Genomic DNA, 24,222 nt, shown 5'->3' with positions numbered 1-24,222 from the left:
TTCACTTTACCGTCAGACAGTACTTCTACTTGCCACCTATTTGGAATAGTCCACTTTTTGTTTGGGGGGCGTTATTTACATGACTCATACAAATAATTAATTTTCTCCCGATTTAACGTCTTCAACATGTTTATGTTGTGTAAGATTGTGTCATTAATAAGTAGTTGCCAGTAAGCAATCACGATATTAACATTACTTTGAACACATTTGATCAAGTTTTTGGAGTCCCCCTTGTTGAGGCGCAATGCCTTTGTCTGTGGACCATCGAGCAAATATGGCGGCTTCGCAATAGATGGAAAGCTTGAGCGAGCAAAAATGAAATGATTTCACTTCAGTGTTATTGTCCACAATCGCAGCTGCAGAAAGGTAGGCTAAAATGCATTTGCCAACAACACTAAAAGGTGAAACCATCAAAGTGCCCTCAATATTTTGCTGGGGGCAAGTGGTTTTAAGCTTGATGTTGAACATAATGGGGCTTGACTGCTACCTTGCTAGCACACTCTCATAGTATGTAGTAACAGCAATGTCTAAACAGAAAGATGTCAGTAATATATTTCAAGTTATTAATGCATATTAATCTTGATCTGTACTACCTCTCTGAATTATTAACAATGACTGTTTATGAGTAAATTTGTTGCAGGGTTGAGTGCATGTTATCATGTCCTGAACCACTATTTATGCAATATAGAACTTGATCCACAAACATATGTGTTTTTTTAAGAACTTTGATCCAAACAATAATATCAACTGACAACTGTTAATGCCTTTAACCGTGTTGTTTATACCTCCAGACATAAATGTTCTACTACAGGTACTTTTCGTAAAGCATGTGATTTACATATCATTGTCATGTGAAAGGATTTCTTCTGCTGTTAGCGATTCTTTGTACAATATTGTCAGTAGTTTTATTTATTTATTTATTTTGTACAGTGTGTCACAATGCACATAAACAATCTGAATTCATTTTTTATATTTCTATGCACGTTATAGTTAGTATCTCTGCTTCTGCTCTGTATCAAGTGTAATGTATAATGCATATTCTTTAGTGTTGTTATAGTATTATTAGGCTAAAACAGGTCTAGGTTTGTCTAATTTCTACTTTCACTTTTGTAAGCATGCAAGATCATCCAGTTGGGGCTGCTTAGCAAAAATATAGCATGTACAATAGAGATTGATTCGCTTACTAAATTTATACTTTACTTTATACCTAATTTATAAGTTGAAACTTACTAAATTTTAATCACTTTGTTAATTAGATGTGGAATGTAGCATGTATTGACATTGTTAACCAGCAGTAGTAATACGCAGACATGATTAGCCACATTAATAATTGTATTTGTTTCTATTATTAATAGTAATAGTATTTTTGTAACCTGTTGGTGCACATTTATAGCAATTAAAAACAAAACAAAATAATATGTTACAGTTATAATGTTTAATTATAATTATCATTAATGAAACCATATAAATGTGAATGGCAAAAACATCTTTGTGACCCATGTACTATTAAGTCCATAAAGTGTAGGAAATGTGGCATAAAAAACAGTGAAAATCTTACTATTACCATCATATACGAAAAAATTTAAACTGTGCCACCATTTTGATAGAATCTAGCCTTATTATTATAGCTAGATAATGTAATGTTATCTTGGTAACATTACAGAAAACCAAAATTTATTTCTATGATATAAATTTCTTAAGCAACATATTTCGGATGAATACAATGGGAGATCTAGAATACAAATTCTAGATCTCTGCAGTGATAAATAAGGACTGATTTAAAAATCCTGAAATCTGTCAGAACTTATTATGGTAACTAGTCGTTTGTTAAACCGTAATGTTACTGACCAATTATTAGGGCTGCATGATTAATCGCAAGATGTTGTGAGGCGCATTTAGTCAATGAAGCCGGTACTGTGATTAGTAGTAAATCTCCATCACGCGCGTTCAGCGTTCGGCAATTAATACACAGAGGCGTAAATCAAAAAATTTGGCATAGCTTGTCAGTGATTTACGTCTCTGTGTATTAATTGCCGCTCCAGCTGAACGCACGTGATGGAGATTTACTACTAATCAAAGTACCGGCTTCATTGACTAAACGCGCCTCACAACATCTTGCGATTAATCGTGCAGCCCTACCAATTATACAGTGCCACACGGCTAGGTGATATGACCAAAAATTAGGGGTGGGAATCTTCAAGCACTTCACAATCTGATCCGATTCCGATTCTGGGAGTCACGATCCAAACGATTCTTGATCTATATTTTTTCCCCAATTAATTCTTCTGCTGTGCAAATATATCTTTACAACTGTACGTTTTAACAAAACGTAAAATTGCCGTTTCTATGCTTTTTGTTTATAGTTAGTTATAAGTATGAGTACTGCCATCTTAAAAGTAGGGGTGTGAATCTTCACTGGTTTCACGATTCAATTTAATTACGATTTTAATTATCAACTAAATATCACGGGGCGTCACATTCTCAGTTTTCAATATTACTGCACATGGCTACATTTTAATAAAGCATTTTATATCAATTTTTTTTTTGTGCAAAATATACTTTATATGAGCAGGCTACTTTTTAAAACAATTACTTTTTTAAAATAAGTGTTCTTTAAGTATCCGGAGGTTTACATACAATAGTTAGTGTTTTTTCTTTTTTCCTCAGCATTACTGCCGTTTGATTATTACTGATGAGATCATAGACAGTGGCAGCTTTAACAGGCTGCGTTAAAACTACGGCACAGATCTATTTCGATATATCAGATGTAGGGATGTAACGGTATTGTAAATACCGTCGTACCGCAATAGCAAATTTTTTCGATACTACCGTGGTCGCATGACTCGATAAAACGATAGGTCTTCTGAGAAAAGTTTGCTCAGGCGAATGGAGCGAACGGGAGGTAGCGGGAACTACATTTCCCATCAGCCCAAGCGTGGCCATCATCCTTTGCGGTCTGTTGTCGCTACTGACTGTAGCAGCAAGGAAAAGAGATGGAAATGGTCGAACCTACATGCTCTGTCTGCAGTGCGTATGCTTTACGTATTCTTTTCAGCACCCATGTTAACGGATTAGAGCGTTCACACTGCACGCGGTTGCTGTCCGGCAGTACGTCCTAGAAGCGGTGCCTTTGCAGCAGTGCAGCGATCGTTTCGGAACCGAATCTATTTTTTGCTGTGATGTATGCGCTGAATTAATGTTACAGTGCATTGTTCGCTGTAAAAATGAACATGGATTGACACGGAAATGTACCATAAATGCATATAAATGAAGTCTACTGTGTTTCACAGTCAACACGTGGCTTTTTGGCTAGGTTTAAAATAAGGAAAGGTGCAGTTTTAAATAAACTAGGCAACATAGATGCACTTGTCCAGGTAGAAAAGTTCTTTAAAGGATTGTTTTTAATAAATATTTAATGAGAAAGAAAGGCATGAGAGCCTATTGAACTCCAAAAAATGCTTTTCTTACTTAGAATTTTGTCTTGTTTCCAGCCAAAATATCTAAAATTTCTTAAATCAAGAAGGATTTTCTAGACAAGTAAAAATTATTGTCTTGTTTTAAGTAAAAACAAGTCAAAATTAAGTGAGTTTTTGTTTAAAACAAGCTGAATAATCTGCCAATGGGGTAAGAAAAAAAAAATCTTATTTCAAGCAGACAACTAGATTCAGACAACTCATTCAGCTAAACTGATTTGACTGTTTTTTACATGCTTTAATAATTTTCTGTTTCAAAGTTTACAGATAGATGGCTAATTTTTATGCCATTGATATGTTCAGTGTTCATGTAAACTATTTAATAAACACTTCTGGCACTTTTTTCGAGTCTCTTCATTAGTTTTGTTTTTCCTGTTTATGATTCAATAAATACCGTAGCGTGCCATTCATACCGAGGTATTACCGTACCGTGAAGTTTTGATACCGTTACATCCCTAATCAGATGTTTTGTCCTGCTCTGAAAACATAACTGACTGTGTGTACATCAATTTTGTATAAAAGTATTTGCAAATGCAAGTGCAAATCAAGCTTTAGGACGAACAAAAACAAAGCACGAGTTTCGTGCATCTAACAGTACTGCATTCCAAACGGCATAAATAAAAAGCATATCTAAAGTATATCTAAGTCTAAAGTAAAACACAATGCACACGTGTCTCACAGAGCAAATTCTGTGCAATGACGCCCCCCGCGCCTCTAGTGCGCACAAGGCCATATGCAGGGGAAAAAAACAAGCTCAGAATCGTTGAGGAGAGCATTGGAGAATCTATTTTTTTTACTGTCGCAATATTGTCTTCCATATCATATGATATAGATATTTATCATGATATTCATTTACCATTAAAGGGATAGTTCACCCAAAAATGAAAATTCTGTTATTAATTACTCACCCTCATGTCATTCCAAACACGTTCGTTCATCTTCAGAACACAAATTATAAAAGATATTTTTGATGAAATCCGAGACCTCCCTGACCCTCCATAGACAGCAAGGGTACTACCCTGGTCAAGGCACAAAGTCCATGTGACATCAGTGGTTCAACTGTAATTTTTTATGAAGCTACGAGAATACTTTTTGTGCGCAAAGAAAACAACATTATTTTTGTTTTCTTTGCACACAAAAAGTATTCTCGTAGCTTCATAAAAACATACAGTTGAACCACTGTCACATGGACTTCTTTAACAATGTCCTTACATTTCTGTGCCTTGTCCGTGGTAGTACCCTTGCTGTCTCTGAAGGGTCAAAACCTCTTGGATTTCATCTAAAATATCCTAATTTGTGTGAAGATGAACAAAGGTTGTATGGGTTTGGAACAACATGAGGGTGAGTAAATAATGACAGAATTTTAATTTTTGTGTAAACTATCTCTTTAATGGGGAAGGAAGTGCTTTCACATTTTTGCTAGACCTTGAGAATAAATGCAAAGATATAAGTTTGTTTGCTCACAATTAATCTCCACAGAGCTACCAGCACTGTGTAACTGTATAAATGAATGAAAAAATACCTTGGTTGTATGATATTCCATAAAAATAATAGTAATATTTCTGTAATAATTTCTTCAAGTTAAACAAGATTTTTATTTTGACAGGTTGCCGTGAAGGTCTTTCTTTTTACATTATTTTCAGCGTGCATTCAACTGTGGTGTTAGATTAATCCATATCGAGTGAAGTGTGCAAAGCTTATCATCATAATCCACATAAATTTGATAGCAATCTTGATATGATATTGTTTATCATCCAGCTCTAAACAGGCAGCTGTTGCCTTTTGGCATATTGTCTAAACTTGACTGAAGTTGAAATACTAAAAATACTGTTGCTGGAGCACTTAACCTAACATCCTAACATCCTAACATCCTAAAATAAATTCTATAAGAAGGCCATGCTATGGATCCAACTGTGCCTAGATTTGCTATAGGGTAATTTAATGTTTAATGTCTCTAACTAGCATTAATTCTTTTATATATTGATTGGCATGTTCATCTCATTTTTTTTGTCCCCAGAAACGGTCCTTAGGACTCCTAGGAATGTCTGGTTTGAAGGAGAGTGCCAAAGTAGAGGAAAATGACACCTCAATGTCAGGAAACTCTCAGGACCTTTTAAACAGTGAGGCATTCTGTGTAGAGGGACCATCACTGCATTGTCCTCCAGAGACCATGGAACTACTCAGTGACCAAGGAGACCTCCTGACCAGTGTTGGTTTTATGGACTCCATCTGCTCAGATGGACCAGCCAAGGCTGCTTACGTCAATGGATCCACCTCACCCCATATCTCAGATGAAATCTTGCTGGATATTTCAAAAAATGTACCAGGATTCCTTCCTAAGTCATTACACGCTCAGAATTCTGTCACAACCAACGTCCACTTTGATGAGCCCGATCCACTCAGAAAAGAAGGGGAAATAACAATCAGACAAACGTTGACTGCGGAGGATGTGGAGAATAGGGGCATATGGGGCTTCGATACAGAATCTCCAGAAAGCTCATTAGATAATTATGACGATGGAAATGACCTTAGCTGGAATCCCCAAAGAGAGTTTATGAAGTTCCTGTGGGATGATGATAATGGTCTGGAAATGGAGGAAAAACTGTCCCCTGTTCCTTCACCCATCAACCATAAAAGAAGAGTTCCTTCACCACTCAGCCATAAAAGAAGAAAACGTAAGGAAAAATTGGTGTTGAAAGTTGATCCTTCAGAGGACATCTACCCTGAGTTAAATTATGACTCAAAAAGAGATCACCTAGGTGAAGGAAGTCGGATAGAATGCAGTCCTGTTAAGAAGACACGTTCCCCAAGGAAACCATCCAAATTACAGTCCCCCATTGTTAAACATAGCAAGTATTTTAATGGAGCTGCTGAGGCAGTCAAACACCTGTTTGCCAAACCAGCAAAAAAACCTATTAGCAAGACCCAAAAGATGGGATTAGTTAGAGAAACATTGCCATCAGACTCATGTTCTATAGAGGAACCAACAATTTTTCCTCGTAACAGTGGTTTTAAAGAGAAATCTCAAGAACGCAGACAAATTACATGTAATACAGACACAACTACTTCAAAGCCATTCATATGTAAGGAATGTGGACAGTGTTACCATGACCAGAGTTCGCTGTTAAATCACATAAGTGTTCACCGGGACAAACGACCGAAAATTACGGAAGAAAGAAATGAGTTGAATCAAATTAAAGATGAAGGTAAAGATGCAAAATTACAGTGCCCCCAATGCACCTTTGGAACAAACTGTCCTAACACCTTTGTGCAACACGCCAAGACTCATGAAAAGGACAAGCGATACTATAGTTGCAATAAGTGCGATTTTGTCGAAATGAACGAAGTTGATCTGAGACGCCATTTGCTTCATAAACATGGTGTCAGTGGGGCTGATCTAACTGTTTGGAAATCAGATGGATTTCAGGAGCGTAAAGTCAATAAATCACCATGCCCAATTTCCTTCTCCCGTTCCATTAGAAGAAAAACTAAGAACATCATTGTAAATTCACATTCCCTTGACAATAGTGAGGAAGAAACATCTCCGACTGAACAGCCGTTCTCTGTTTGCAAAGTTCTTACTTCATGTGCAAAACCAACAGCAAGGTCACCAAAATTGTCATTGAAGATCCGGGCACCAGACAAAAACAAAAGATTGTCACCCAATGAGAAGTGCAGTCTTCTACAGAAGAAGAAATTGTGGACGAGTAAAGATGTCCAAAGCCAATCTAGACTTGACAAATCAATTGACACACTTTTATCCAGAAAGAAATGTAGTGACCAGAGTGCCTCAGAATGCAACACTCATCAGGAACATGATGGAAGCAGAACAACAGAGTATCTTGATGATTCCCTCAATTGCAAGACCACATTCTCTGGAACAAGTGCTAGTTCATCCCCCTTAAAGTGTCTGAAAAGATCAGCTCATTCTAAAGAAGGGAACACTAAAAGGACTTCTAAGTCCGATGAAAACATTGCATCTTCAGAAGATTTTGGAAATGGCAACTATATGCATATAAGTTTGGAAAAGCAAACATTGAAGAAGTCACCTTCCAAAAGGAAAATGTCTACTCCGTTCCACAATATGCAGGGCCAAGATATTCTTTTAGATTTCCCAAAATGTCGACAAAATTTTAAGAAACCGGAAACATCCAAGAAGAGTAAAGAAGTTATGAACAATGATCACTTTATGTCTGATTCTAATGATGATCTTGGACCTGAAGAAAGTGAAAGTATCGAGAATGCTAATGCACATTTTGTAAAAAAACAGACTTCACCTCCAAAGGCAAGTCTTGGTGCCTCAACTAGTCACTTTGAGAAAAACCACAGTTCCCCAAGAATGTTTTCTGTCAAAGACGAATGCAAGGATGAAGAAATCTCGGAATCGATCACAGCTGTAAAACGTGAACCGGGCTCGGATGTTGAGACCGATCTAAAGTCTTGTCCTTACTGTCCTGCTGTATTTGAGTCAGGAATTAGCCTCTCTAATCATATAAGAGGACATTTATACAGAGTTGGCCTGAAAGCGCGGAACGCTGTATCTGCAGCTAAGGTGATTTCTCTTGACAAAGTACCTCCAGTTCGACGACGGACACTGCCACAAGTCAAAACAGGTGATGCTTCTCTTTCTTCAATTCCATTTGTTAAATAATTTAAAGGGGTCTTAAACTGTTTTTTTTATTATTTTGTACTGTTCTCTGAGGTCCAAATATAATGTTATGAAGACTTTTACGTAAAAAAAAAAATCATAATTTAGAAGTAATAGGCTTTTTTCTGTTGCGATTTGACTGTAGTGGATTGTAAACTCTGAAGTAAATGCTCACTGCTATGATTGGCTAACAGTTGTGTATGTTTGCCAGCCTACATCTATAACAGTTGGACGCATAAATACTCAGTATAAATCAAACAATCTGTAATAACGGACAAAGCAATAGTGACCGTTTAATAAAAACAGTTACTCACTTGTGTGTTGCGACATTACTGCCGGTTCCAACATAGTCGGCACAGTATTGTCTTTTAGTTTCAATCTTTCTGAAAATCCCACAGTGAATTGTGCCTTGTTTGTAAACAAATCTGCTGTTAAAAGAAGTTAACAAAGGACCAAGTTCTTACTGATGCAGTCTGGATCTTAATTAAAAATAAAGTTCATCCACGTTTCATTCCTACCGTTGAAATCAGAAGGAAGGCAATGCAATGACTGTTTTTGCACAACTTGGTCCTGCACAGCGTTTAGTAGTATTTTTACCGATCTTTATTGTTTGGTTTCTGCGTAGGCCTGCATTCGTCTCTCTCGTTACTTACACTACATGCATGAATTGGTGGGCGGGGCTAAACAGGCAGTGATGTAGAAGCAGGCGTTGATAATCTTCTGTGGAGGTGGTGTTTAGCCACACTATTACATCATAGAGTGGCACATTCCACAACCTGTCGTTTTGGCAGATTGGCATCAGTATACGCTGTTTTTAGACTATCAAGAAAGTTTTCAGTTTTAAATGTATAGATATATAGTATTATAGTAAATGTATAGTTTTTATAGTATTATTATTACACCTCTTATATGTCAAAAGATCAATGGAATTATGGTTTCTCAGTTCATGACCCCTTTAATTATAAAAGTTTTCTTTTTTGAGGTTTAAAAGACAATTGCCCCAACAACAAAAAAAAGTCAGAGGCTTGGTTGTAGGCTAGAAGTTTTACTTAGCAGTTTTTATTTAGCAGCTGTTTTTTTTTTTTCAGTTAGCGACCATAACATGAAAACATGTAAATCATTTCGGAGGTACAATCCAATACATTTTTCTGGTATGTACATATTTACTGATTGACCCATATTTTTTTTCAAAGTCAAAGCTTGTAGATGTCAGAACTTATGGCCCACCGAGCTGTACGGTTCAGTACAGTACAGTATGGTACGCAATTATTTAACTTTCCATTGTCAGAAGTTGTGGTACAAATACTTCACGCCAGTCAAGTAAGGGTACTGTTGGCGGTGGCAAAGTTGTAGTAATACATATATAATAACAATGAGGCAATAATTAATACAAATTAAGTATCAAAAGCAAGTAATCATATGGTTTTATCGAACAAAACTGTTAAAATACATAATGTATTATAAACAATAGAGCTAACTTACATTACGCATTATAACAAATGAATGCAGCGGGCGCCGGCAGCCTGACAATTGTTTTCACTCTTTACTGCCGATATAATTCTTGTTTAATATTGACTAACCAACATTTAAGACAGAAATGCTGCAGCCATTGTAATTTCTTGAAAATGTGGACATCAAAACGTGTAAACTCAGAGTGAGGGTTTAAACATTTATTCTGAAATCGCGATGAACAGTTAGCAAATTTAGAAAAATAATGATGTATTTTTCCGCGTTTGCTTAGGTTTATAAATGATTTATTTTACAAATCTGATGATATGGCACATTGCGTTCCCAGATGAATGTTATAAAAAACCCAAACTCACAACAAAGAGTTTGAGATGTTCCACACACGTAAATTATAAGTTTATGTGGAGCAGCATTTACTGTGAACGGAGACGCTCCGTATATATTAAACCTACATTGCATATATTTTTTTAAATTGAATTGTATTGAATTGAGTTCACAATAGCATTATGCTTTATTATGATTTTCAAATGGGTTTATTATTTTGTGCAGCCTTGGAACATTCTAATAATGCGTTTCATGGATTCCCGTCCATGGAATGTGCCACTTATGGTATTTTTCCAGTTACTCAACACGAGCAAAATGCAATCAACTCGAATTGAATTGAAGAATTTAGAATAATAATATCGCCGTCATGTATGGCATCAAGCTTTCAAATCAGACATACTAGTTGTCTAGACTTTAGATAATCGCTGATAGGTGTGGATGTCTAAAGATATCTTTAAGGTAGTAGTTTAAAATACCCACATAAGCAGTGTGGTGCAAGTTAGCTAATTTTATTGGCTAAATTTAATTGACTTCTAAGCAATACATATCTGTTGTAAATGAATCTGATTACATATGGTTTCCCTGTTGCCTTCTGATCCCAACAGAAGAAGATACATCCCAGACTGATCATCCAACAGAGCTGAACACTGACTGCCAACAGATGGAGCTCATCTGTCCTCTCTGTAGGGAGTGGTTTGACAACAGGACTGGGCTGTCCAACCATGTACGAGGCCACCTGAAGCGACTGGGCAAACCTTCTTCCACCGCTTCTAAATCTCCAGTGATCATATTGAAAGAATTGATGCGTGACAAGAAACAGTTTCAGATGAAGCTACAGGTTCTTGAGAAGAAGTGCCGTGCCACCAGTTCTTTCAATCCTGTTAGGTTGAGTAACGGTTTAACCTTCGCATCTACTGTCAAGCGGCAGAAAGATGAGAAGGAGGAAAAGAAAAGGATAGACATTGGCAAAGGCTCACCACCAAGTGATCTGATTGGAATTTTGAAGAAAAGAAGAGCCCATGAAGAGACCAGAGCAAAGCACCTATCCTACACGGCGAGAAAGGCTCTCCTTTTATCTTCAGGCAAAGACTGTGTCATGGAGATACAACCTTTCAAAGCAGTGCCAAATTCACTAGCAGGTAATTTTTTATTGAAGGGGTAGTTGATGCAAAAGAAAAATTCTTAACTATTTGTGACCCTGGACCACAAAACCAGTCTTAAAGTTCACCCCCAGAGCAAAAATTGACAGATAATGTACGTCTGTCTTTTTTCAGTCGTAAAGAAATTGTTTTTTGAGGAAAACATTTAAGGAATTATCCCCATGTAGTGGACTTCTATGGTGCCCACGAGTTTGAACTACCAAAATGCAGTTTCGGTGCAGATTCAAAAAGCTCTAAACGACCCCAGCCGAGGAATAAGGGTCTTATCTAGCGAAATGATAGGTCATTTTCTAAAAAAAAAAATAATGTATATACTTTTAAACCTCAAATGCTCATCTTGTCTAGTTCTGCAATGCACATACATACTCTGTGCAGTCCCGTTCAAGACCGTTAGGGTATGTCGAAAAGCTCCCATCTCATTTTCTCCTACAACTCTGTTTTACCTTTTTTTGTAAAGGCCGTTTGACCTTCTTTGCACATTCACTTTGTAAACACTGGGTTGGTACTTCTGCAGCGCTGTAGGGTTTTAAAGTTGGAGGAGAAAATGAGATGAGAGTTTTTCATCATACCCTAACTGTCTTGAACTGGAATACACTGGAAATGACGCAGAGCTAGACAAGATGAGCATTTGAGGTTAAAAGGTATATAGATTTTTATTTATTTTTTTAGAAAATGACAGATTGTTTTGCTAGATAAGACCCTTATTCCTCAGCTGGGATCGTTTAGAGCCCTTTGAAGCTGCATTGAATCTGAATTTTGGAAGTTCAAACTTGCAGGCACTATAGAATTCCACTCTATGGAGATAATTCCTGTAATGTTTTTCTCAAAAAACTATTTTTTACAACTGAAGAAAGAAAAACATGAACGTCTTGGATGACAAGGGGGTGAGTACATTATCTGTACATTTTTGTTCTGGAAGTGAACTACTCCTTTAAGTAGAATATTATTTGTCGCAATGGCCAAAACTACATTGTATGGGTCAAAATGATCAACTTTTTTCTTTATACCAAAAATCATTAGGATATTAGGATATTAGGTATAGATCATGTTCCATGAAGATATTTTGTAAATTTCCTACTGTAAATGTATCAAAAGTCAATTTTTGATTAGTAATACGCATTGCTAAGAACTTATTTTGGATAACTTTAAAGGCGATTTTTCTCTCTCTCTCTCTCTCTCTCTCTCTCTCTCTCTCTTGACTGGTTTTGTGGTCCAGAGTCACATTTACTCATTCTCATGTCTGACCAAACCCATACGTTTAAAAAAAAAAACAAAAAAATGCAGAAAAGGAACTAGCGTATGTGTTTCGAACAAGTTGACAATGACAAAATTATTTTAAGGGGAGCTATCTCTTTAAACAACATGACAAGATTAATAAACCCTCTATAACCATTTCAAATGTAACCATAAAACGTTTATTTTGACTATGGACCCTTTTCACGTTATTGGGTTTCTCAGAAGCAGAAGTCATCATAGTTGGGTGAAATTCTATAGAGATTAATGGGAGACTATTTGTGCATTTATATTTGTTCAAATAGCACAAGAAGAAATCCACAAGAAATGTGGATTACTAATTTTTATATATAAATATAAACTAATAAATGTCAATAAATATATTTTGAAAAAGAAAAAATTCACAATAGCATTTTTATATTTTTATCTGATTGCGACAGTCAGAAGAGAGGATGATCAAATTTACTTTTACTCCCTCATCCATTGTATAAGAAACACCCTTGAGCAGTGTTGTAATTTAACAGGAAGTACAGTCTTATAAATGTACAGTAATTTGTATATAAAAAAAACAAGACTTTAATCATGTCATAATCGTCTGTGAAAAGGGTCCATAGCCATAAAATTCAAACTGCTGTATATACTTACTATACATTAAAGGGATAGTTACCAAAAAATGAAAATCCTGTCTTTAATTACCCTCCCGCATGTTGTTTCAAACCCGTAAGACCTTAGTTCATTTTAAAACACAAATGTAAATATTTTTTGATGAAATCCGAAAGCTTTCTGACCCTGCATAGACAGCAACACATGTACCATGTTCAAGGCCCAGAAAGGTAGTAAGGACATCATTAAAATAGTCCATGTGACATCAGTGGTTCAATCATAATTTTATGAAGCTACGAGAATACTTTCTGTGCGTAAAGAAAACAAAAATAATGACTTTTTTTCAACTATTTCTTCTATGAGTCACCTGTACTTCAATAACTTGAACATGAATATACTAACATGTATTACAGTATCTATAATAACTGTGTTTAATTTTATATGTTGTTTTTTTTTTACAGAGAAAAGTGAACTCAACAGAAAAGTGTGTGTGCACTGTAATACCACATTCCACAGTGGTGTTAGTCTCTCCAATCATTTGAGGGCATATGCACATCGAAAGAAAAAAGCTCTTCTGGACGGAACTAGTATGTACCTTTCTTTCCTTTATGTAAATGCAACTTTGTACTTGCATATGACTTCCTGTTTATGAGGGATGTTGCACCTCACCGTCTACTTTCATCTACTGCGAAATGCACGTCACATCCTCACTCCCTTTGCTAAACATTTTGACTTGTCATTTTTTCATAACAAGTAACTTAAATATATAGTTTTTGATTATCTAATTCAGGATGATTTTTTCAGATTATACTTGTATGCTGCCATTGTATAAGTATTGTTATCATTTGATTTAATTTATTCGCTTTAAAATGTCCAAAAATAGAGTGCTATTCGGCTGGTCATGTGATCTCAATATTGCTACCAGTCATCCACCACAAGGGTGCATTACTCATAAAAAGTGTGAAACCTAGTGCACAAATAACTTAATTGAAACAGGTGCTTTAACATATTTGGCTAAACGTGTCAGAAGAGTTAAATGTTTTTATAGGTGTGCTTTTTAAAATGCAGATTTTGTTTGTATAGATTCTAATAACTACATTGTTTATTATTTCAGCATTTGACTGTAAACAGAGAAAGCAAAGATCAAGGTCTGGGTCGAAGAAGAAAATGTACCCGCTGCTGCACACACCAGAAGAAATCTATAGACTTACTTGCAGGTAACCTCTATGTTACAAATGTTAAAAATGTATATTTAATATAATATTTAAAAAACGAATAGTTTAATACATCTTCAAATTATTTTTACACTACCAGTCAAAAGTTTGTGAAAAGTAAGATTTTTTTTGCCTGCATTTATGTGATCCAAAGTACAGCAAAAACAGTTAAATTTTGAAATATTTTTACTATTAAAAAGCAAAAGGATTTTCTATTTGAATATTTTAAAAAAGAAATTTTAAAAATGAAATTTATTCCTGTGATCAAAGCTAAATTTTCAGCATCATTACTCCAGTCTTCAGTGTCACAAGATCCTTCAGAAATCATTCTAATATGCTGATTTGCTGTTCAAGAAACATTTTTTATCATTATTAAGAAAATTTAAAACTGCTGAGTAAATTGTTTTCAGGATTTTTTGCTGAACAGAAAGATCCAAATATCAGCATTTATCTGAAATAAATAGCTTTTTTAATATTATACACATTAAAAAGCTTGGAGTCAGTATACATTTTTTTTTTAGAAAGAAATCAATAATTTTATTTATCAAAAGTGATGATAAAGATATTTATAATGTTACAAAACATTTCTATTTCAGATGCTGTTCTTCTGAACTTTTTATTTATTAAAGAAACCTGAAAAAATCTACTCTGTTTTCAAACAAAATAAAAATAATAGTGTTTTTTGAGGAACAAATCAGAATATTGAAATAATTTCTGAAGAATCATGTGACTGGAGTAATGATGCTAAAAATTCAGTTTTGAAATCACAGGAAAAATGCACATTTTAAAATATATTCAAATAAAAAAACAGTTTTAAATAGTAAAAATGTTTTACAATTTTACTGTTTTTGCTGTACTTTGGATCAAATAAATGCAGGCTTGGTGAGCAGAAGAGACTTCATATATTTTTAGCATTATTTACAGTGGACACCTACTAAAAAGTTCAATGTAACAATATTTCACATAACACAAAATTCTCATAAGACACATTTAGACCAATAATCATGTCATCAAAAGACTATTTAAGGATAACCGTTAACATAAATATTCTTAAATGTATATTACATAAGTATTTTTATAAAAACTAAATAGTTTTGTGTGGATCTTTGTAATATAATGTCTAATTGTTTCCGTGTACAGGTTTTGTGATCTAGTCTTCCAAGGCCCTTTGTCAGTGCAGGAGGACTGGATAAAGCATTTACAGAGGCACATCATGAATACCGCTGTACCGCACACAGGGGCAGGGATGGTGGAAGTCACCTCCGTTCCCAAGGACTCTTGCCCTGACACAGTACCACAAGCACAACCTTCAGTGATGCAAACATCCTCATGAGCCCAGGAACACACAATGTGTCCTTGGAATATCACGTGTATGTAAATTGTTTGGTTCCCATTTAAATTTTATAACACCATTAAGTAAGGACATCTGTTTTTTACTCTTAATGAGGATCCAATCCACTTTTTAGATATTGTTACATTGTGCTGGTGTTGTACATGGTCAAAGAACGTACGAACAGTGGGTGAATACTGTATGTCGACATTTCAGTGAAACCCACCACCAAAAGACAACCTTTACCTCAGACGCTTCTCACAATGAGTTAAATCTGTCAATGCAGATTTATTCTCTACAAAAACTCAAATGATTCTGTATGTGGATTTTATAACAGGCCATTTTAATATGAGAACCGACAAGCTTTTTTTTAATGTCCCATCCATAGATTTGGAAGGTGCACATATGATGCATATGTATCTACGGTATGCATTTACGTCAGAAGTTTGACTCATGCCAACACATCAGTCATTATGTGAAACAACCCATTCTATTGATATTAGCAGTTGCATGTCATAATGCCCTGTTTACACCATTTCCGGTAACATTTTGGTTTTCATTTATTTTGATTTTATCTTAAATCTGTAAGTTTGCCAAGTCTGCAAAAAAAAAAAAAAAAACATTAACTGTTACTTGTGTAGGCCATTTTTTACGGTTCAAATACTTTTGTGTATAAACCTTTTTAGGTAATTTATGTGAAAAAAAAAAATGTAAATCACTATAAACAATTTTGCTGTTCAGAATAAAATGTTTTTGTCGTCTTCAACTTAAGCTACTAATGTAACCGTTTGTAAATGTGCTGATATTATCTATAGACATCTTGCAGAATCTGCAAAATGTTAATTATTTTATCCAAAAAAAAAAAAAAAAGAGCGATCATACAAAATTCATGCTGTTTTTTATTTAGTACTGGCCTGAATAAGATATTTCACATAAAAGATGTTTACATATAGTCCACAAGAGAAACTAATAGTTACATTTATAAAAATGACTGTTCAAAAGTTTACATACACTTGATTTTTTAATACTGTGTTTTTACCTAAATGATCCACAGCTGTGTTTTGTGAACAGTTAAACTGCTTGCTGTTCTTCAGAAAAATCCTTCAGGTCCAACAAATTCTGTTTTTTCAGCATGTTTGTATATTTGACAAACAATGACTGTATAAATGAGGACAATTGAGGGACTCATATGCAACTATTACAGAAGGTTCAAACGCTCACTAATGCTTCAGAAGGAAACAATGCATTTAGAGCCGGGGGTGAAAACTTTTGGAATTTGAGGATCAAGGTAAATTAAACTTATTTTGTTTTCTAGAAAACATGTAGGTATCTTCTGTAGCTTCAGGAGGGCAGTATTAACTGAAAAAAAAAGATATTTAGGCAAAATAAGAAAAATGTACACACCTTCATTCTGTTCAAAAGTTTTCACCCTTCAGCTCCTAATGCTCAAGGATCTCAAAATCATACAGTCATTGTTGGAAAGGGTTCAAATACACACAAAATGATGAAAAACCAAGAATCTGTGGGAACAGCGGGCAGTTTAACTGTTCAGGACAAACAAGGGACTCATGAACAACTAACACTAAACAAAAAAACAGCTGTGGATCACAACACGGTATTAAGAATCGTGTATGTAAACTTTTGAACTATTATTTTCTTTTGTGGACTATATGTAAACAACTTCTACTGTGAAATATCTTATTCAGGTCAGTATTACATGTAAAATAACATGCATTTTGTATGATCCCTCTTATTTTGCTAAAATAATGAACATTTTGCAGATTCCGCAAGGTGTATGTAAACTTTTGACTTCAACTGTGTTGTAAGAGTAGCAGTCATTTTCCACACATACACCTGAATACTGAATATTTACTGTTACTAAAATGTGAACTAAATTAAGATTAAAAACTATTGCTAGTAGTCTTATAATCTCACAACCCGGATTGCTTACGAATCTAACTCTCTAATGAGGCAGACCTATAATCATGTGAAAGAAACTGCTGTATTTAATTTTAGATCCTAAACAGTTAGGTCTTACTGAGTTTGTGGGTATATAAATCCAAGTAGTTTTTTTCCCCACAGGCTCCTTTTTTTCCTAATTATCACATTCAGCTCCAGACACACCCATAGCCGAAAGGTGTACAAATATAAGAACAACCATGCTGCCATCATTTGCAAACACTGGCAGACTGTATTGAACCGAACAGCTCAAGGCAAGGTGGAAAGCAAATTTTCACCAGCTGTAACAATAAACAGAGTTTTTACGACAGAAATGTCTACGGGAAATGACAGCCAAATTAAATAGAAAGGGGTGGGTAAATCCTCTATAAACCATTGTGTTTAATACAAGAAAGCAAACATGTAAAAACATGGATGCATGCAAAGCCTTTTGAATGTCTGCATAACAAGCCAATATCAGTTGGAGTACAAAAAAACAGAACTCACAATCTCTATGTACATTCATTTAATTTGTGATATTTTGCAGGTGTCGTTTTTTGTAATATTAGCTCTTAGGTTAATCTAATTAGCTTTTTAAAACGTTTCAAAACATTGTAACGTGTAACCAAATCTTGTTCAAACGCAACTTTTAATCACAATCAGAGAACAGAAAAAAGACATCAATATTTATACAACAGAGAACATTAAGGGCAGTTGTTGTGGATGTTCTTTGACAAGCTATGGCTTCTTCTAAGATATAATCATAATGACAGCGCATAAGTAAACCGCAGGCAGCTTTACAAGGTCACTTAAGTTCTAATCATAAGATGCAGGGTGCACATCCCTACCATTCTAGCAGTTCTTAGTCCTTGATATGCTTCTTATCAGCACAATACAGCAAAAAAATTCATATGGTTCAGTCTTAACAACGGAAATACAAAAACACATTCTCGAAAACGTGTTGCAATAAGGCTGTTATTGCTACAGAGAAAAGGTGAACTTTCATCACATCTTTCATCATGTCAGATCATGTCTTTTGGAGAGTTTGAAAAGTGCTGCTCCTACACTGAAAGGACACATCTAACAGAACATGGTATGTTTAATGTTGTATACAAACATTAAATGTATTCTGGAATTGTTTTCATAACTAAAGAAAGTTAAAGAAAAGACCTGGACAATGGAAAAAAATTGAGTCCTACTGCCCTTATAATACTTAAAGAGATAGTTCACCTTTAAAATTTGCATCAGCCTGCATATTAAATATGACAACAAAAAGTATGTAAATAACACAAATGTAAATGTATAACAGATCATAATTTAAACTGAACATATCTTCTACTTGGCAAACAGAAGCAAACACAAACCTGTTGTTTGCAACGTTCCTGTTATATTTTGCAACACATGAGTTTTTGCTTCCTGTCTTGAGGCACGTTTATAGACCGTATTGTTGATGACAACTGAAATGAGCATCAGTCCATTAATCACTACTGATACTTTCCTTGACCTCAAGAGGCAGCGTGTCAAAAAGATGGTCCTCCACGAAGAAGAGGTTTTTGCGAAGAAGGCGACACTGCCCGAGCTGGAATGGAAGGAAATCTAAGCAGTTCCCCTTGAGCTCAAGATGGGACAGCTGAACTAACTGCCCGATCGCCTCTGGGATGGAAGCGATGCTGTTATGGCCCACACATAAAACCTTTAGTTTAGAACATTTAAAGAGTTGAATAGGCAGAACATCTACCTTGTTCTCTGTGATTGCGAAATGTTGAAGGTTGTGAAGGTATCCGACCTCCACGGGTATACTTGAGATGCAATTGTGGCTGAGGTCAATGTGTCTCAGCTTGGGCAGATGAAACAGAGCTGGAGGAAGGGTCTCCAGTTTATTGTGACAGATAATGAGGGACTCCAGACTCTTCACTAGCCCTATCGATGGTGGAATGGCTGTGATCTTGTTGTGCCATAACTTGAGGCACATCAATCTTCTCAGGTGCTGAAAGCTGATGATCTCCTCAATGGTTCGGATGTTATTATTCTTCAAATCCAGTTCTTGCAAGTTGGCCAAGCTAAAGATGGCATGGGGGATCCTCTCTAAATCACAGTTCTGGAGCTCCAGATCAATCAGGCTGGTCATCTTCTTGAGACTGTTCAGTATAAGCAATTTAGTCCCATCGTTGTGTATCACAAGTTTGATGAGATGCGGTGAAAGTTCTGTTAGGTTAGTTGGTATTTTGTTGAGATTGCTTTTGAGATACAACGTCCTCAAGTGTCTCAGATCTCTCAGCGACTCCAAACCGATCATCTTGTTGTGTTCAGAGTTCAAGTTCCCAATCAGGTTCAGGTCCTTGAGGCTCCTCAACAGATAAATCCACGGCGGGATTTCAGCAACGTCTGTAAACTTAATGTGAAGGCATCGCAGATGATCGCGGAGAAACGTAAAAGCAGTTTGTTCGACTTTAGCAGGGCAGTGATACAGATGTAGTTCCCGTAGGTTGGTCATCTGAGAAACCTTGGCTGAAATCCTGACCTCAGGAATAAGCTCTAACTTGAGGATTTCCAGATCGGTAAGGTCGAATACGGCATTAGGGAGTCCCGACAGCATGAAGAGGTGAAGTTCTTGTTCGTCCTGAGCATTGGATGTGACATGCTGACGTAGTTTTTCAAACGTCCACTCATGATTAAGGCTTATTTCTCGTAGTTTGTTCTCACTAACCTCAGAGAGAAATACACCGAATCGTTTGGAGTACAACTGGTCGTATTGGTCGACCATGTGTAGAAGAAACGCAAAGTCATTCTTGACATCAGGAATATCACTGAAGCTACTTTCCTCTCTGACTTTTTCAAACGAGTACTCTTTAAGAGGTCTCCTGAAGAGCCAGTAGAGCGTATACAAACACACCAGTCCATAGAGAGATATCATAGCCATGAAAGTGAAAAGAAGCTTCCTCAACATGAACGCCATGTTGTGCGTGCAAAAGAACCGGTCATACCCGGTCAAACTTTCGGTTTTAGGTTCGCATATATGGCAGAAACTGATCTTTGAGGCAAACGTTGATGTATAGCTCAAGATCAAAATGATCTTCAGTGCTTTTATCGCCGTTTGAGCCACGTAGAGTTTATAGATGAAGTCACTGTCCTCTACGTGGACTCGAAATTTCCGCACTTTCTCAAAAAGAGCCTTGGCTTGTTCTCCATCTTTTTTATCTAAGGTGGTCAAGCTAGGAGCTTCTGCAATAAGCTTTTCGGTTGGAAACTGCACCGTTGGAGTTTCCAACAAAGGAGTAGTCTGGCTGCTGTCCTCCGAGGATACGTGTTTCTGGAAAACCGCACCACCTGTAAACCTCTGCTTGTTTTCCTCAGAATCTTCACAAGCAGTTTCAGACAAAGCTTTCGTTGTCCATGGGGATTCAAAGCACCGCCCCAAGATGGAAACAAAGTGCTCAATCTTTGAGCTGGTCTTTGGGTACTTGAACCAAAAATTGCTGCTCACCATTAGCATTATGGTGTGTATGAGGGCAAGGTAAGGGAAGTATTTGTTGTACCATGGTAGGGCATCATGGTAGCACTTTTGGTTGACAAAAACATACTGCTGATAGTCCAGATTTGTTTTTCGTCCTCTGGGTTGAGGTTGAGACCATCTATCTTCTTCTTTTAAGGGAGTAGACTGAGTGTTAAGAAGTTGATGCGCAACACTATCAGGCAGGTCTCTGGTTGTTGAAGGTGTAGCACCCAGAACTGCTGAGGTACATTCTTGTAGATTAGGGTTTGTGCTTTCCTCGAGAATGGGAAGACATGCTACTTGGTCTTTGGATAACTGCATAGTCCCAGAAAAGATGGCTACCATCAACATTATTACCCCAATATAATCCATGAACACGTCCCACCATGGTTTCAGAATACGGTACTTCGGCTGGATGTCATTAAGGGAGGCAACTTCAGTAAGACTAAACATCCCTGTAATAAAGAGTAGTACAGTCAGTGCAAATGGAACCAGTGCATGTTTGAACAGAATTAATTTGAGTCTTTTACATGTCTCAGCATTCTTCAAAGTCTTGGGTGTTTACTCCAAGATACAATAAATTAATACTATATTTTAGAGTGGATTTACATTTACAGTCAGATTCTTTCACTTAAAGTGACTTACAGTTTAAATGTATATATACAGTTGAAGTCAGTGAAAAGTTTACATACACCTTGCAGAATCTGCAAAATGTTAATTATATTACCAAAATAAGAGGGATACAGAATGCATGTTATTAATTAATTAGCACTGACCTGAATAAGATATTTCACATAAAATATGTTTAAATATAGTCCACAAGAGAAAAAATAGTTGAATTTATAAAAATGACCCCTTTCAAAAGTTTACATACACTTGATTCTTTATACTGTGTTGTTACCTGAATGATCCACAGCTGTGTTTTTTGTTTAGTGAAAGTTGTTCATGAGTCACTTGTTTGTCCTAAACAGTTAAACTGTCTGCTGTTTTTCAGAGAAATCCTTTAGCTCCCACAAATTCTTTGGTTTTTCAGCATTTTAGTGTCACAATGCATTAAGAGCCAGGGGCATAAACTTTTGAACAGAATGAAAATGTGTACATTTTTCTTATTTAGCCTAAATATAATTTTTTCATTTAGTACTGCCCTTCAGAACCTACAGAAGATACTTACACATTTCCCAAAAGACAAAATAAGACATATCCCCCCGTAATAGTTACATATGAGTCCCTCAGCTGTCCTCAGTGTGAAAAGATGGATCTCAAAATCCTACAGTCATTGCTGGAAAGGGTTCAAATAGACAAAAATGCTGAAAAAAACAAATAATTTGTGGGACCTGAAGGACTTTTCTGAAAAACAACAGGCAGTTTAACTGTTCAGAACAAACAAGGGACTCCTGAACAACTATCACTAAACAAAAAACAGCTGTGGATCATTCAGGTAACAACACAGTATTAAGAATCAAGCATATGTAAACTTGAATGGGTTCATTTTTATAAATTCAACTATTTATTTTCTCCTGTGGACTATATGTACACCTCTTTTATGTGAAATATTCAGGTCAGTACTAAATAAAAAAACATGCATTTTATATGATCCCTTTTATTTTGGTAAAATGAATAACATTTTGCAGATTCTGCAACTTTGAACTTCTACTGTAAATGAGTGAGTTAAACCACACTGAGTGCATGTACTGACTGCATGATTCAACATATACCTGCTAGCCACATTTGGCTTCAAGTTACAACATGAAAGGTCCGAACCATCTCAAGAGTGTGTTATATTTGAAATAGCACTTCCCTGCAACGACTTACAAGTTTGTGTGGCATGAGAATCACATTTCCACTCACTTAAGATGTAATTCCTGATTCTAGGTTAAAACATTTTTGGCTGCTAATGTGGTATTAATAGCCCAATTCTGTTTTTAAACTCCCAGTGGTATGCACACAGATCGAGCACTGCTTTGTTTGATGCCTGCTATTTTCTCAGACTGGTGCGTGAGAAATAAAGTCTGGAAACACATGGCAGCTGTTAATCATTAGAAATGTCTGTGTTAACCTTTTAAAGGATTTAGGAAATATCTAAGCCAAGTAGCCTACGATTTTAACTTTTGAGTTGATTGCATAACTTGATAATTCCACAAAAAGAGTGCTTTATGCATCTTTTACATATAGTGCTGTTTTCATAACAAGCCTGCATCACTTCAATTCATATTTTGTGGGATTTGTCGAGGGCGGTCTTAAAAAACACAAAACTGTTTTAATGTCAGCATTAAATTTTCTTGGAGTGTCAAAACAGCACAAGGTCAAATGGATTAATAAGCTAGACAATTATTTTTAGTAAACTTTTTAAATCAGCAATTCTGAATGCAAATGCACCCATTTGGTCGATGTCCCTGTAAATTAAAATCGAAAACGTTTCTAGGTTGTTCTGAAACATTGTCTTAAAATACAAATATTCTCATTCGAATAATGCTGTTTTTAATGTCTGGGTCTACCAGGCGGACAGTGTCTGAACTCACATAACCTGCAACCCCTGGGAATAATATATTTCTAGGTAGTACAGAGCCTCAGAGACTCAGATAAAAACAGTTAAACGTTCTACTTACTGTCTCTATGCCGTTTTTCACTGGGATGGAAGAGTGCGCGCTGTCGTTATCTTGATTGTCATATTGCTTCAGACGCTAGATTTGTCAAAAGTTGTCGTTGAGCAGGAAACAGACTCCAAAAGTCAAATACATAATCGTTACCAAACAGTCTCCTTTCGGCATACTAATATAGTGTCCGTCATGCACTGTACACGCTGTCCATAGTCTGAATTCGGCGTGGGGTTTGAAATATGCGACTCTTTGTCCGACCTGCTGCGACTTGTAGTTCAGCAGTCAAGATGACGGAGTTGTTCCGCTCGTCAACTGCGTATTTCATTGGACGCTGACAGCGTAGCGTTTATGAACTCTCTGGATAAAGGTGAATTATCACCAAAAAGTCTTTTAGGGTTGCAGACGCGCCCAGTTCACAAAGCAGTGTTCTAGATAAAGTTGTTTTTTAAATTAAAGGTGGAGTCTGTGAAGTATTACACTTTCAGACAGCCTATTTAATAATTAAGACTAGCCCTGAACACTTTCTTCTACTGTCTTTTCTTCTTCCTTTTTATTATGAGGAAACTAGGACCCAGATGCTTAAATGTTGGCTGGCACAGTGTGCAGGAAATGTCTTGGTAGTTAAAACCAACCCACCCCAAATGGTTTTTCAAGTTTAAGCTAGTTTTGTAAGAGGAACATAGATTTTCCTCTGCTGTATGACTGAATCAAAAACACGTGTTTTCTTCCTCTTCTGTTATTA

General features: G+C 36.1%; 2 protein-coding genes across 2 annotated transcripts; one reads left to right on the top strand and one right to left on the bottom strand.

Annotated features, from left to right (window-relative positions):
• The first annotated feature begins 258 nt into the window (after positions 1-258).
• On the top strand, positions 259-16,218 carry znf644a (zinc finger protein 644a). Its single transcript, XM_073848418.1, has 6 exons — positions 259-366; positions 5,491-8,086; positions 10,518-11,051; positions 13,370-13,495; positions 14,023-14,125; positions 15,263-16,218. Exons 2-6 carry the CDS (start codon positions 5,515-5,517, stop codon positions 15,453-15,455), a joined length of 3,528 nt encoding a protein of 1,175 aa, XP_073704519.1. The 5' UTR covers positions 259-366; positions 5,491-5,514; the 3' UTR covers positions 15,456-16,218.
• Positions 16,219-17,783: 1,565 nt separating this feature from the next.
• On the bottom strand, positions 17,784-23,921 carry lrrc8da (leucine rich repeat containing 8 VRAC subunit Da). The gene is made up of 2 exons (XM_073848419.1): positions 23,490-23,921; positions 17,784-21,338 (listed from the first exon to the last, which is right to left on the bottom strand). Exon 2 carries the CDS (start codon positions 21,334-21,336, stop codon positions 18,868-18,870), a length of 2,469 nt encoding a protein of 822 aa, XP_073704520.1. The 5' UTR covers positions 21,337-21,338; positions 23,490-23,921; the 3' UTR covers positions 17,784-18,867.
• Between the last annotated feature and the right edge of the window lie 301 nt (positions 23,922-24,222).

Source organism: Garra rufa, chromosome 10, assembly GCF_049309525.1.
Source record: "Garra rufa chromosome 10, GarRuf1.0, whole genome shotgun sequence".
In the NCBI taxonomy this organism is placed as follows: Eukaryota; Metazoa; Chordata; class Actinopteri; order Cypriniformes; family Cyprinidae; genus Garra; species Garra rufa.
This window is presented reverse-complemented; position numbering and strand designations above follow the sequence as displayed.

Excerpts from the sequence above, each read along its gene's own strand:
- znf644a (XM_073848418.1), top strand. The coding sequence starts at position 5,515 with ATGTCTGGTTTGAAGGAGAGTGCCAAAGTAGAGGAAAATGACACCTCA. Across the intron at positions 13,496-14,022 it reads AGCTCTTCTGGACGGAACTA|CATTTGACTGTAAACAGAGA; the intron begins GTATGTACCTTT and ends TTATTATTTCAG. Across the intron at positions 14,126-15,262 it reads ATCTATAGACTTACTTGCAG|GTTTTGTGATCTAGTCTTCC; the intron begins GTAACCTCTATG and ends TTCCGTGTACAG.
- lrrc8da (XM_073848419.1), bottom strand. The coding sequence starts at position 21,336 with ATGTTTAGTCTTACTGAAGTTGCCTCCCTTAATGACATCCAGCCGAAG.